Raw genomic sequence first — 13,322 nt, forward strand, 5'->3', positions numbered from 1 at the left:
TGCCGGCTTGTGGAGCTCTTGGGAGGCCTCTGTGTTCCACACGGTTTTACCCAGCGGTCAGCCTGGTGTATCTCTGACCCAGAAGCTCCGGTGTTGTGCACAGTTAACTCCGGTAGCTAGATAGGTACCTCCATTAGCTTAGCTTCTACCTCCGCGTTAGCTTTGGGTTAGCTTGTAGCTACATCACTTCAGTTCGACGGGTGTTGTCATTTGATACCAGCCTTACAGCCCCACCCTCAGCTCCACCTCTTTTCCCTTTTATGGAATTGTCTGGGCTTGACAGATCCTGTAACACGGTCAAAATGGCAGTGATGGCCACCTCCCATTTTGGCACCAAAACTTTTATTTGGAGCCTATGGACACTTATTGTCCAGTATATATGTAAAGGAGACCACTGCTCCCAATCACACTCTTCAAATTCACTCCCTAAGGAAGGGTTAAATTCCATCAGCAGAACACATCTGGGACACCATCTGAAAATGCTAAGATGGCTAAGAAATCATAATGGTCCATTTGTATTTGAGTACAAACAGTTCAAACCCGACCTACCAAAAATTTTAGTCTGCCCTTTTTACTTACCCAACGGAAGTAAACAGAGGGACTTCTTCGTCTTCGTCTTCGTCTTCCTCCGCTTATCCGGGTCCGGGTCGCGGGGGCAGCATCCCAATTAGGGAGCTCCAGGCCGTCCTCTCCCCGGCCTTGTCCACCAGCTCCTCCGGCAGGACCCCAAGGCGTTCCCGGACCAGATTGGAGATGTAACCTCTCCAACGTGTCCTGGGTCGACCCGGGGGCCTTCTGCCGGCAGGACATGCCCGAAACACCTCCCCGGGGAGGCGTCCAGGAGGCATCCTGACCAGATGCCCAAACCACCTCAACTGGCTCCTTTCGATCCGGAGGAGCAGCGGTTCTACTCCGAGTCCCTCCCGAATGTCCGAGCTCCTCACCCTATCTCTAAGGCTTAGCCCGGCCACCCTACGGAGGAAACTCATTTCGGCCGCTTGTATCCGCGATCTCGTTCTTTCGGTCATTACCCAAAGCTCATGACCATAGGTGAGGATTGGGACGTAGATCGACCGGTAAATCGAGAGCCTGGCTTTCTGGCTCAGCTCCCTCTTCCCCACGACAGATCGGCTCAGCGTCCACATCACTGCAGATGCCGAACCAATCCGCCTGTCGATCTCCTGATCCCTCCTACCCTCACTCGTGAACAAGACCCCGAGATACTTAAACTCCTCCACTTGGGACTTAATTTGGAAATTATCATGACCATCTTATGTAAAAGTGGTATCCTGCATCTTCTCCAGCTCACCTGAGCATCATGAGACTACCACTTGGACCCCAGATACTGATAAGAAGGTGATATTTTCCTAATGAAGTGTGACTAAAAAGTAATGAACAAGTTTTAAAAGGTGAAAAAAATAATAACAAACTTTTGGTGAAACTTCTTTTTTCTAATCTTGGCCTAAAATACTCCAGAGGGATGCAGAAGCAACAGCACAAGGGAGGTCTTAAAATTACTTAAAGGTTGTCACTCCATGAAGAAAGTCACAAAGACAGTCAACAACAGAAAACACCTCAGGGCTGACACAATAGGCTGGCTGCAAGATCATAATGGACCTTTTCAACTCTGCTCTTGGCAGAAATATTACCTTTACCCGTCCTGCATATTTCATAATCAGTGGATTTACTGGCATTCCTTATATGCAGTATTACTATGTTTTTCTCTGCTTTGTCTATATCGCTTCAGTCTTTGGAAACACACTAGTGATGGTTCTGATCTACCTGGATCATAACCTCAGAACTCCTAAATATGTTGCAGTTTTTAATCTTGCACTTGTGGATCTTTTAAGTAGCACTTCTCAGGTGCCGAAGGTGCTCGACATCTTTTTGTTTAACCACTTTACCATCCCCTACCTTGACTGCTTGATGTTCTTTTTTTTCAGCTACTTTTTCCTCTCACTCCAGTCTCTTAACCTGGTTGCTCTCTCCTACGACCGGGTGGTGGCTATCATGTATCCTCTGCATTATCAAACAAAGGTTACAAACAGATTTATGCTAAGTTTGATAGCTTGTTTCTGGGTGTTTGTTACAATTGCCGTTTTGACAGCAGTTGGTCTTCTCACACGACTCTCCTTCTGTAATTCAGTGGTGATTAACAGCTATTTCTGTGATCATGGTCAGATATACAGGCTAGCGTGCAATGATGCTTTTCCGAGTTTTGCCATCAGCTATGTGCTTCCATTTCTTCTTCTTTGGCTTCCATTTGCAATCATCTTGTTTAGTTATCTTTGTATTGGCTACTCTTTGGCTAAAGTTGCATTAAGTCAAGAAAGGAGAAAGGCACTTAAAACTTGCTCAGCTCACATTTCATTAGTGATTATGTATTTTATTCCTATTTTAATGACATTTACTATTGGTGCACAAGTACATCCCAATGCCAGGATATTAAACCTGTCTCTTGCCTCAGTTTTACCTCCCATGTTAAATCCAATTATTTATGTTTTACAAACACAAGAAATCAAAAGCTCAATGAAGAAAATATTTAAAATAATATGGCATTCTAGAATCACGGTGAAGTGAGATCTGGTTTAGTTTAAATGCAATAATAATAATAATAATAATAATAATAATAATAAAATTAAAGAATATTGTAAAAGTTCTTGTGTGCAAGGATTTGTTTTTGTTTAGTCAGGATGAAAAAGTATCAATACTAATCAAAAATGTGTGTATGTGTGCTGAACTTTAGCTTTCTATGTGTCCTTTAACATCCTCACTTTTGATCATTTCTTTTCAGTTGGGATCCTTCACAAAACTAGGGACATAATAAGAATCACACACTTCTTGGGTTTTGGTAAACTGTTTTAAAATTGCTGATAATTAAGTCAAAGTCCCATTAGTAATTGTCACACACTGGTGAAATTCATCTCTGACACATTCTCGTGGAGAGAGGTGAGCTGCAGCTGTGGCCGCTCTCAGGATCCATTTGGTGGTATAACTCCGCAATTCAACCCTTTTAAAGCTGAGAGTCAGGCAGGGAGGCATTGGGTCCTTTTAAAAAAAAAAAAAAGTCTTCGGCATGACCCAATAGGGATTTGAACCCCGATCTCCCAGTCCCAGGTCAGACACTCTACTGCTAGACTACTAAGAAGTAATTATTAATTTTATTCATAATGTTACAGCTTTGACTGACACAACCATATTTCAAGCTGATGCTGATCACTGCAAATAATTTAATGCCACTAAAACTGACTTTTACTACAAGTAAATAGACGTAGAACTGGATCAAATGTTTTTCTGACCATGCATGTGAATTTAAAAATGATTAAAGTGTTTTGTGGAGAATGGTGAGTGATTTTCCAAACTCTTTTCGACTTTGAGAAAGCTACAGTGTTTTCATGTTAAAATATTAGTAGACAACATGCATATGTTTAAAAAAGAAGTTAGGGTATGCACCAGTGTTGCCAGGAGAGAATGGTACATGATACAATGGGACATCACGCCCTTGTGTTGCCTGGCTGAAGACACATGACGCAAGGTGGTGGCCCTGCCCAGAACCTTTAACACCCAGCATCACCACCATTTTCCAGTCAATAGCAGCTCTTCACTGTGCTCGGCTGCGTAGGTGGCAGCCCTGCATTGCAACTCGTTCCTTTCCTTCAAGAAACAGTTGTTATATGCAAAATCTAACGTTCCCTTTTGATCGATTAACTTGGTACAGCATTGGTACTATGGGACATACAAGTGCAGGTCATAAAATTAAAATATAATGACAAAATTGATTTGTTTCAGTAATTCCTTTCAAAAAGTGAAACTTGTATATATACATACATACATACAGTAGTTGTAACAACTAATGAAAATCCCTAATTCAGTATCTCAGAGTATTAGAATATTGTGAACAGGTTCACTACTGAAGACGCCTGGTGCCACATTCTAATCAGCTAATTAACTCAAACTCCTTTAAAAGCCTTTAAATGGTCTCTCAGGCTAGTTCTACAGGCTACACAATCATGGAGAAGACTGCTGACTTGACAGTTGTCCAAAAGATGACCATTGACACCTTGGACAAGGAGTGCAAGACAGTAAAGGTCATTGCTAAAGAGGCTGGTTGTTCACAGAGCTCTGTGTCAAAGCACATTAATAGAGAGGCAAAGGGAAGGACAAGATTTGGTAGAAAAAGTGGACAAGCAGTAGGGATAATTGCACCCTGAGAAACAAACAAACCCATTAAAAAATGTGGAGGAGATTTCCAAAGAGAGGACTACAGCTGGTGTCAGTGCTTCAAGATCCACCATGCACAGACGTATGCAAGACATGGGTTTCAGTTGTCGCATTCCTTGTGTCAAGCCACTCTTGAAAAAGAGACAGCGTCAGAAGCATCTTGTCTGGGCGAAAGACAAAAAAGACTGGACTGCTGCTGAGAGGTCCAAAGTTATGTTCTCTGATGAAAGTAAAATTTTGTTTGCCTTTGGAATTCAAGGTTCCATAGTCTGGAAGACGAGAGGAGAGGCACAGAATCCAGGTTGCTTGAGGTCCAGTGTAAAGTTTCCACAGTCAGTGATGCTTGGGGTGCAATGTCATCTGCTGGTGTTGGTCCATTGTGTTTTCTGAGGTCCAAGGTCAACGCAGCCTTCTACCAGAAAATTTTAGAGCACTTCATGCTTCCTGCAGCTGACCAAATTTATGGAGATGCAGATTTCAGATTACATATTACAGTTCTGGCTAGTCACCACTGCTCAAAAGCCATCCACCTATAGGTTCTAGGGACAGCAGTAGCTCAGGAGGTACAGTGGATTGTCCAGTAATTGTCCAGTTGCAGTTGCAGGTTTGATCCCGGCTCCAACCAGAGAATGCTGCTGTTGTGTCCTTGGTCAAGACACTTAACCCACCTTGCCTGCTGGTGGTGGTCGGAGGGACCAATGGCGCCAGTATTAGGCAGGTCAATACTGGCCACCACCTTGCGTCAGTGTGCCCCAGGGCAGCTGTGGCTACATTTTAGCTAATCTCCACCAGTGTGTAAAAGTGTGAGTGAATGAGTGAATGACTGATTGTGTTGTGAAGCCCCTTGGGGGTTGTAGAACCCTAAGAAGGCTCTATACAAATACAGGCCATTTGCCATTCTAGTGGAACACGTTCTCAAGCTCTGAATCATGGGTACCACTGCTGTTGGAAGATCCCTAGCATGTAGGTTTTGACCTCTCAGTAGTTAAACATGCAGTCTCCAAAAGTCCAGAGGAGGGTGCAGCACCTTACCCTCATTTTGAAACAGAAGGTCTCATCTGACGGGGAGCCGCCACGGCAGAAACACCATCAAACTGACAATCTAATAATAGGAATAATAATAATAATGATCATCGAACTTATTTAGCGCTTGTTTAGGACACTCAAAGACAGTTTCATGCACTCTCACATTCACATGCTGCTAGTGATGGTAAGCTACATTGTAGCCACAGCCGCCTGGGGCAGTCTGACAGAGGCGAGGCTGCCATTTGGCGCCGTTGGCCCCTCTGACCACCACCAACACAGGCAAGTTGGGTGACGTGTCTTGCCCCAAGGACACAGCAGCAGAATACCGCTGGCAGGAGCTAGAATTGAACCCATGATTCCCACTCTACCACCTGAGCTACTGCTGTCCAGTGGATACCAGGACTTCATGGGTCACTTTGGGGCTCCCAAATCAGGCACAGGTTCATTCTCTACATCCTCTCTAACAGAAGACAATGCCACACCTCTGCCAGATCTGGGTCATTATCTCCAGTTAAAGCTGCCTTTCTCTTGCCAGGGATCCGCCTCTAGAGAGAAGGTACGCTTCATGATCAGGGCAGCCAGGGACGTATACAGCTCTGAGCAACAAAATATTCCGATTTCACAACTACAATGCGTGAGTAAGATTCTGCAAAGGGAGGGAACGTGTTCCTCCCTGCCTGTTTATATATGCACCACCATTGTGTTGTCCATGTATACTAGCACCATGTTGACACCTCAGGTATAGTCTTAAGTGTGTTAGGGCCAAAAACACAGCTGACCCTCCAGATACTTGATGTGGAGTTCAGACTGGGTTTGGGACTCCACCCTTCACCGCTATGCCCCCATATAGAGCTCCCAGTCTTTCAGGGAAACTTCAGTGGGTGCCACCCTACACTCAGACTGCTGAAACTGAAGCATGCTTTAAAAACTGATCAGGTCTGCGCTCACTTTTAGAATTTATATTAATATACACTTTTATTTATTGTTGATGTAAATGTTACAGACAGTATTAACTGACTGAAAGCCTGTCTAGGGACAGACATTGTAAGCTAGCTTTGGCTATAAATGTTATAGTGATACAGGTTGAATGTACATACTTGTCCTTATCAAATAATAAATTTAAATACAAATATAAATACCTCCACCTAGGGAAAGGGCAGTCCTGCCCGGGAAGAGCACAGCGGGCAAGTCAGGGGGCACCTATGCTCCGAGGGCTACCAAGCACATAGCCTGGTAGGCCTAGAGCATGGTGACGAAGCACAGGGCACGGGTGGAAGAAGCCTGGCTAAATCATCTCCAGCTGTACCACAGACAACCTGAACAGCTTGGAGGTCAGGGTACCCATTTTGCTCACACCACTGTTGCACGTTCGAGCCAGGTAAGCTGCCAAGGTGGGCTCCATAGGAGGTAGGCTCACCAGCCCAGCCTTCTTGGTGCTGTCCAGGTCAGCAAACTGGACAGCCTGGATCTGTAGTGTGGGTGGGCAAAGGTTTTCCTCGGAACGACGTAAGCTTGGCAACAAAGTCTGGGAAAAGCAGCAGGTGGTTCTTAACCTCAACTGGCTCAGAGGGGAGGTAAAAAACCAGGCTGGGTGTTTAAAAGTAGTGGGTGGGGCCACCACCAGGTGTCATTCTCATTTGCTTTTACAGGCGTGAATAGATGTATCTTCAGCCAGGCCACAAGGGGCCAAGTTGTTCCATATTACCTAGTGAAAGAGAATGAACTATTAACTAAATTTCTGCTCCAAATAAAAATTCTCTTTAAACCTCATGATCTAAGACTAATGGATGATAGATTTAATATGTAAGGTAGCTTTGTAAAAACAAAAATCAGAAAATAGAAATGAAAGTTAAACTAAAAGAAATAAGAGATGTGCTATTGTTTTTATACTTAGCACTTTATATTCTGGAAGAGTGAATAAAAGGGTCTCTGAAATCACATAATTTCTCAGAAAATTACTCTAACACCAAAACATATGAAAGTGGCTTAGCATAACAAAGTTCCATTTTTTTTATTTTTTTTTCATAAGGCATTTTGAAGACAATAAAAAAATTAAATAACAGATTAAATAGTCACACACACAATCACAAAATAGTTCAAATCCAGTTGAGTGGTATTAAATCATAGTGAGAAAAATAATAACTCTGATGTTGACCAGTAGACCAGAAGGAATAGATCACACGAAGCAGGTATAAAAGCACTAGCTTATAACTCCTTATTAAAGTAAGATGGAGTGATGAAGATCCTTTAACAGAAAACAAAAGCTCAGATATCTGCAGCAGCGTTGTCTGTAGCTGTCAGCGCGCGCCGGTGAGTGAGACGGAGGTGAGGATCCAAGTGCAGGGGAAGAAACAGGCAGGGAGGCAGGCAGGAACATTTAAAACACTGATTCAATGGAGGGCACGCAGGACAATGAAACAATGAACCAACCAGACAAAATGGACTAACAGGGTTTAAATACAGGAGGAGCTGGGACCTTGGGTGATTGGGAGACGAGAGGCAGGTGGGAGAAATTAACATGGACACAGGACTGAACAGAATGGGGAGACAGGACAGGGTGTGACAGTACCCCCCTCAAAGGGCGGATTCCAGATGCCCACAGGAACACAGAGCAGGGCGGGAGGAGGGGGACCCGGACGGAGGGCCGAGAGGGACCGAGGTCCCGACGAAGAGGAGGCAGGGACCAGTAGAGTCCGGGGGCCTGCGTCTGGGGCAGAGGAGGCGACGACGGGCTCTTGGGGGCCTGCGTCTGTGGCAGAGGAGGCGGCGATGACGGGCTATTGGGGGTCTGCGTCTGTGGCAGAGGAGGCGACGACGGGCTCTTGGGGGCCTGCGTCTGTGGCAGAGGAGGCAACGACGGGCTCTTGGGGGCCTGTGTCTGTGGCAGAGGAGGCAACGACGGGCTCTTGGGGGCCTGCGTCTGTGGCAGAGGAGGCGGTGACGGGCTCTTGGGGGCCTGCGTCTGGGGCAGAGGAGGAGGCGATGACGAGCTCTAGGAGGCCTGCGTCTGGGACAGAGGAGGAGACGAGGATGGACTCTTGGGGGCCCGCGCCTGATGAGGGCAGGACCAGCGGTAACCAGAGGCAGAGATGCCGGAGGAGACGTCCTAGACTTCTGGACTGGAGGCGTCGCCGTCGGCCTCTGGGCCGGAGGCGTCGTTGTTGGCCTCTGGGCCGGAGGCGGCGGCGTCTGCCTCCGGGTGGGAGGCGGCGTCGACCACTGGACGGGATACGGCGGAGACATTGGACTGGAGGGGACGTCGACCTCTGGACACGAGGGAGCGTCGACCTCTGGACACGAAGGAGCATCGACCTCTGGACACGAGGGAGCGTCAACCTCTGGATTGGAGAGAGAGTCGACCTCTGGACTGGAGAGAGCGTCGACCTCTGGACTGGAGAGAGCGTCGACCTCTGGACTGGAGAGAACGTCGACCTCTGGACTGGAGGAAGCGTCGACCTCTGAATTGGAGAGAGCGTCGACCTCTGGACTGGAGAGAGCGTCGACCTCTGGACTGGAGAGAGCGTCGACCTCTGGAGTGGATGAGGCGTTGACCTCTGGAGTGGATGAGGCATCGACTTCAGAACACGAGGAGGCATCGACTTCAGAACACGAGGAGGCGTCGACTTCAGAACACGAGGAGGCGTCGACTTCAGAACACGAGGAGGCGTCAACTTCAGAACACGAGGAGGCGTCGACTTCAGAACACGAGGAGGCGTCAACTTCAGAACACAAGGAGGCGTCGACTTCAGAACACGAGGGGGCGTCGACCACAGGACTGGAGGAGGCGTCAACCACAGGACTGGAGGAGGCGCCGACCACAGGACTGGAAGAGGAATCGACCACAAGACTGGAAGAGGCATCGACCACAGGACTGGAAGAGGTGTCGACCACACGACTGGAAGAGGCGTCGACCACAGGACTGGAAGAGGCGTCGACCACAGGACTGGAAGAGGCGTCATCCACAGGACTGGAAAAGGCGTCGACCACAGGACTGGAAGAGGCGTCGACCACACGACTGGAAGAGGCGTCGACCACAGGACTGGAAGAGGCGTCATCCACAGGACTGGAAAAGGCGTCGACCACAGGACTGGAAGAGGCGTCGACCACGGGACTGGAAGTGGCTGGAACTGGATGCGATTGAACTGGTGGTGCTGGAAACTGGGAGAGGAGGGAGGATAGAGTGTCCAGTTGGAGCTCCTGGAGACTGAGGCTCTGATGGAGTTAGGCCAGCTCAGCTCGGAGACCGGCGAGCTCTGCTGGGTGGACTGCAGGCTTGCTCCTCTGGCTCTGAGACGAGGAAGCTGCTGGCTGGACTGAAACCCTCTCCTGGTGATTCGGGGAGGACAGGTTGTCCAGGTGGGACTCCTTGAGGCTGACGAGCTGACGGATTCGGCCAAGCTCCGCCTGCAGATCTGCGAGCTCTGTCAGCTGAGCTGTGGGCGTGGTTCCTCCGCCTGCAGATGACGGAGGCACGGATTGGACCGGAGACGGGACTGTTGGTCTTACTGGGGGCGGGTCCAAGCAGGTGCGCAGAGACGGGGCAGCGGCGAGATCGCGGCTTCGTCCTGGGACACAGGATTGCGGTGGAGCCTGGCTTCCTTCCCCACGCCGTGGGCCAGCTCCGGGGAAGCACACAGCCAGTCTGGTGCCCATGAAGCTGGAGCGATCCGGGAGCATCTCCCGGTCCAACCTCTGATCCGGATCCGGAAGGGTGGAGAGGAACGCCGTGGCTGAAGCCTGGTGACAGCGTCTGTGGCGAGGCGAAGGTGAAGCCTGAGGAGGAGAAGAAGCCCGCCGGTGTTCCGAAGAGAGGAACTGGAGCAGGCACTCCCAGGGGAGAATGTCCCCGCTAGATCCTTTTACGGGTTGGTTCATTCTGTCAGCACGCGCCGGTGAGTGAGACAGAGGTGAGGATCCATGTGCAGGGGAAGAAACAGGCAGGGAGGCAGACAGGAACATTTAAAACACTGATTTAATGGAGGGCACGCAGGACAATGAAATGATGAACCAACCAGACAAAATGGACTAACAGGGTTTAAATACAGGAGGAGCTGGGACCTTGGGTGATTGGGAGACGAGAGGCAGGTGGGAGCAATTAACATGGACACAGGACTGAACAGAATGGGGAGACAGGACAGGGTGTGACAGTAACAACAGAGCTTAGACACACCAGGTTGGCTACGAGATCATAATGGACCTATTTAACTTTGCTCTTGGAGAAATATCACCTTTATGGAATACTTTTGTTGGGGTTCGTGGGGTGCATTTGCTTTAAGGGGAAAGGTTGTATATACCACAATGGGGCAGTAGAGGATAAGAGAATGTAGGTTGGAGAAGGACAATTAAGTTAAGATGGATGCCCGATTCTGCTACTTGTGACACAGGATTGAATAAAGCTTGGAAAAAGATTTCTCTCCTACACGTGCTTCTTTCTGATACAACTGCCGACTATTACAGTCTTCACAAACACATAAAAGGTAAGATCCTACGACGTCAAAATTAAAATACTATCTTTCTATTTAGGCATCATGTATTTGTAAGTCTGACTCCAGAGCAGTCAGTGCCTCCCCATTCACGAACCTCGCCATATGTCACTGTCAGCCACACTAAATTTAGTTTTTTTTTTCTGCCATTTTGCTGCGTGACGAAAATAAAACAAAAGGGGTAAAATGCCAGAATAAACTCATAACAAAAATGTCACAAAAGTAAAAATTACTAAAATCTTAACGGAACCGGTTTCAGATCAGTACGTATTATAATAGTTTGTTGGGTTTTTTTTAGATGTAGGCCAGAGGGATTAGATCACAAAGGAAGTATTAAAACACTTCAGGTTTGTCCCTCTAACAAAGAAACCTAGAGACATAATCAATAGAAGACACAGAGCTCTGAAGTCTGCAGCAGCGTTGTCTGTTCCAACAGAGCTTAGACACAAGGTAAGGTAATTATGTACTAAGATTACATATAAATGTATACGCTTTATTTCATGCTTCAAATTAACATTTCATTCTAATTCATCTGTATTTTCCCACTGCATATTAGTATAAACTGTATTTCTCTAAAATTAACACGATTGTACTCTGAGCACGCTAAAAAAACGAAACCTATGCTATACTTACCCTGCCATGCAGGTACAGTTGGCTGTGAAGACGTAGTTCTCTGGTTTGTTTACTATGACCCAAGCCTCGTACATAGCAGTCTTGTGTCCTTGTCTTTGGCTAGGAAGGACTTCTGCCTTCAAGACGCAAAACTCAGAGTCTATATCGTGATATTTTACTTTCTGTACGTGGCCACAGACAACATAGTTGTATGCACCTAACGATTTATATGCCCGTAGCTTCTCACGTGTGTACTTACTGGGCCTCTCCACTAAAAACGTATATATATCGGGCCACTGGATATCTGGCCATGCACCTACATCTTCCACCCATTCAGTAATGCCACAGGGATCCGGGAGTCTGTTGCCATTAGTTAAAGTGAGTTTAATAATATAACATTCAAGATTTGCCGGTGATAACCCCGCAGCGTAGCTTGATAAAGCCTGACACAACGCCATTCTCTGTTGCCAAGCTGTGCGCGCATTCTCGCTGACGTCATATTGTTTACAAACAGTAAAAGGGTCTATAAGTTTCTTACTTCTTCCCCCTACTGGTTTAAAGTGGAATTAAAACTGTTTTAAACAAACTTGTATCAGCCTGCTGTAGCTAACTCTAACAGCAAGCTTACGCTAACATGAGCCAACTGATACTAAATAAGCCACAAAATTAAAAAATCCATACTGTTTGGCTAAAAACATAACTACTTACAAGTCCAGTAGCAACAAAGCCAGGTCACAATTAGTTTGATTTTGTAGCCTCCTTCGCCTCCCTCAAGCTAGTAAACAGCTGTTGCTCACTCTTTTTTTTCTTTTCAAAATTTATTAGAAATTTGTAGTTGTTTTAAATACCAATGGACACAGAGACAGAAGGGTAAGAGAAAGGGGGAGAGAGAAGGAAGAGGTGGTGGAGGAGGTCCACAAAAATAAACAATGATAAAATAAGAATCTGCTTCTAGACCTGCAGAAAGAGAGAGAGAGAGAGAAAAAAAGGACACAAAAATATAACAAGACAAAAATATTGCTGCACCAAAATCATGAAGATATACAAAAGTAACCATGTTTGCTGAAAAACACACAGTAATAATTCATAGTGCATTTAGTACGAACCGCAACCACCACAGGTGATGTGTTGAAAATGCCTAAGTCCATCCTCGTGAAAGCACCATGTGAGATTATGCGTGCAAACACGCATTTGTATATGTAAGGTTTTCTAAAAGAGTATCCAATAGTTATTGTGAGGGGCTACAGACCTGCCCCCCAAAGATGTGTGGAAGATGGAGGAGTTCCAAGTTCTAGAGATCCAAGGGTCCCCCCAGAGCACAGGAACCCCAGGAAGACAGCCGCCGGAGAAACCCCAACCCCCCTGCCGAGAGGTGCAGTAGAATGTCTTGAGGGTCACAACCAGCAGCCGCCAAAGCCCCGGGAAAAAAAATGGAAAGCCCCCAGGCCCGCCCACAGCCGACTACCCCTGAGCTGGCCGAGCTCGGAACACAGCGGCCTGGGACCCAAGGGCGACCAACCCCGCCAGGGACCCGACAGAGCCCAGGGATCCAGACTCCACCAGGCAGTCACCGGCAGCGACCCAACAGATTGGAAAAACTTCCTGCCCCCAACACAGAAGCTACAAATATGCAGGCAGACCAAGACACCACCCACTGGCAGAAAAAGTGGCAGAGAGAGGCAAAGATGCTGTAGCACCACAAGATAATAATAGTCATAATAATGCATTGAACTTATATAGCGCTTTTCTAGACACCCAAAAGATGTCCCAGGGTAGGGGAGGAGTCCAACCAAGACCCCGCCTGACAGATACATTCATACACAAACACAGTCACACGCTCCCTCCCTCATGCTCACACATACACATGCAACCTAAAGACTAACAAGAATGTACGTCATACAACCTCCCACGCTTCCCACACACACCCAACTCACTCTGGTCCCGGTACTGCAGCACAGATTGCACAACCATTCCTGGACA

General features: G+C 47.1%; 1 protein-coding gene across 1 annotated transcript; it reads left to right on the forward strand.

Annotated features, from left to right (window-relative positions):
• The first annotated feature begins 1,376 nt into the window (after nt 1-1,376).
• LOC107374181 (olfactory receptor 1E16-like) lies at nt 1,377-2,580 on the forward strand. The gene has a single exon (XM_015942326.3). It carries the CDS (start codon nt 1,612-1,614, stop codon nt 2,578-2,580), a length of 969 nt encoding a protein of 322 aa, XP_015797812.1. The 5' UTR covers nt 1,377-1,611.
• The last annotated feature ends 10,742 nt before the right edge of the window (nt 2,581-13,322 follow it).

The sequence above is a fragment of the Nothobranchius furzeri genome, chromosome 10 (assembly GCF_043380555.1).
Source record: "Nothobranchius furzeri strain GRZ-AD chromosome 10, NfurGRZ-RIMD1, whole genome shotgun sequence".
Classification (NCBI taxonomy): domain Eukaryota; kingdom Metazoa; phylum Chordata; class Actinopteri; order Cyprinodontiformes; family Nothobranchiidae; genus Nothobranchius; species Nothobranchius furzeri.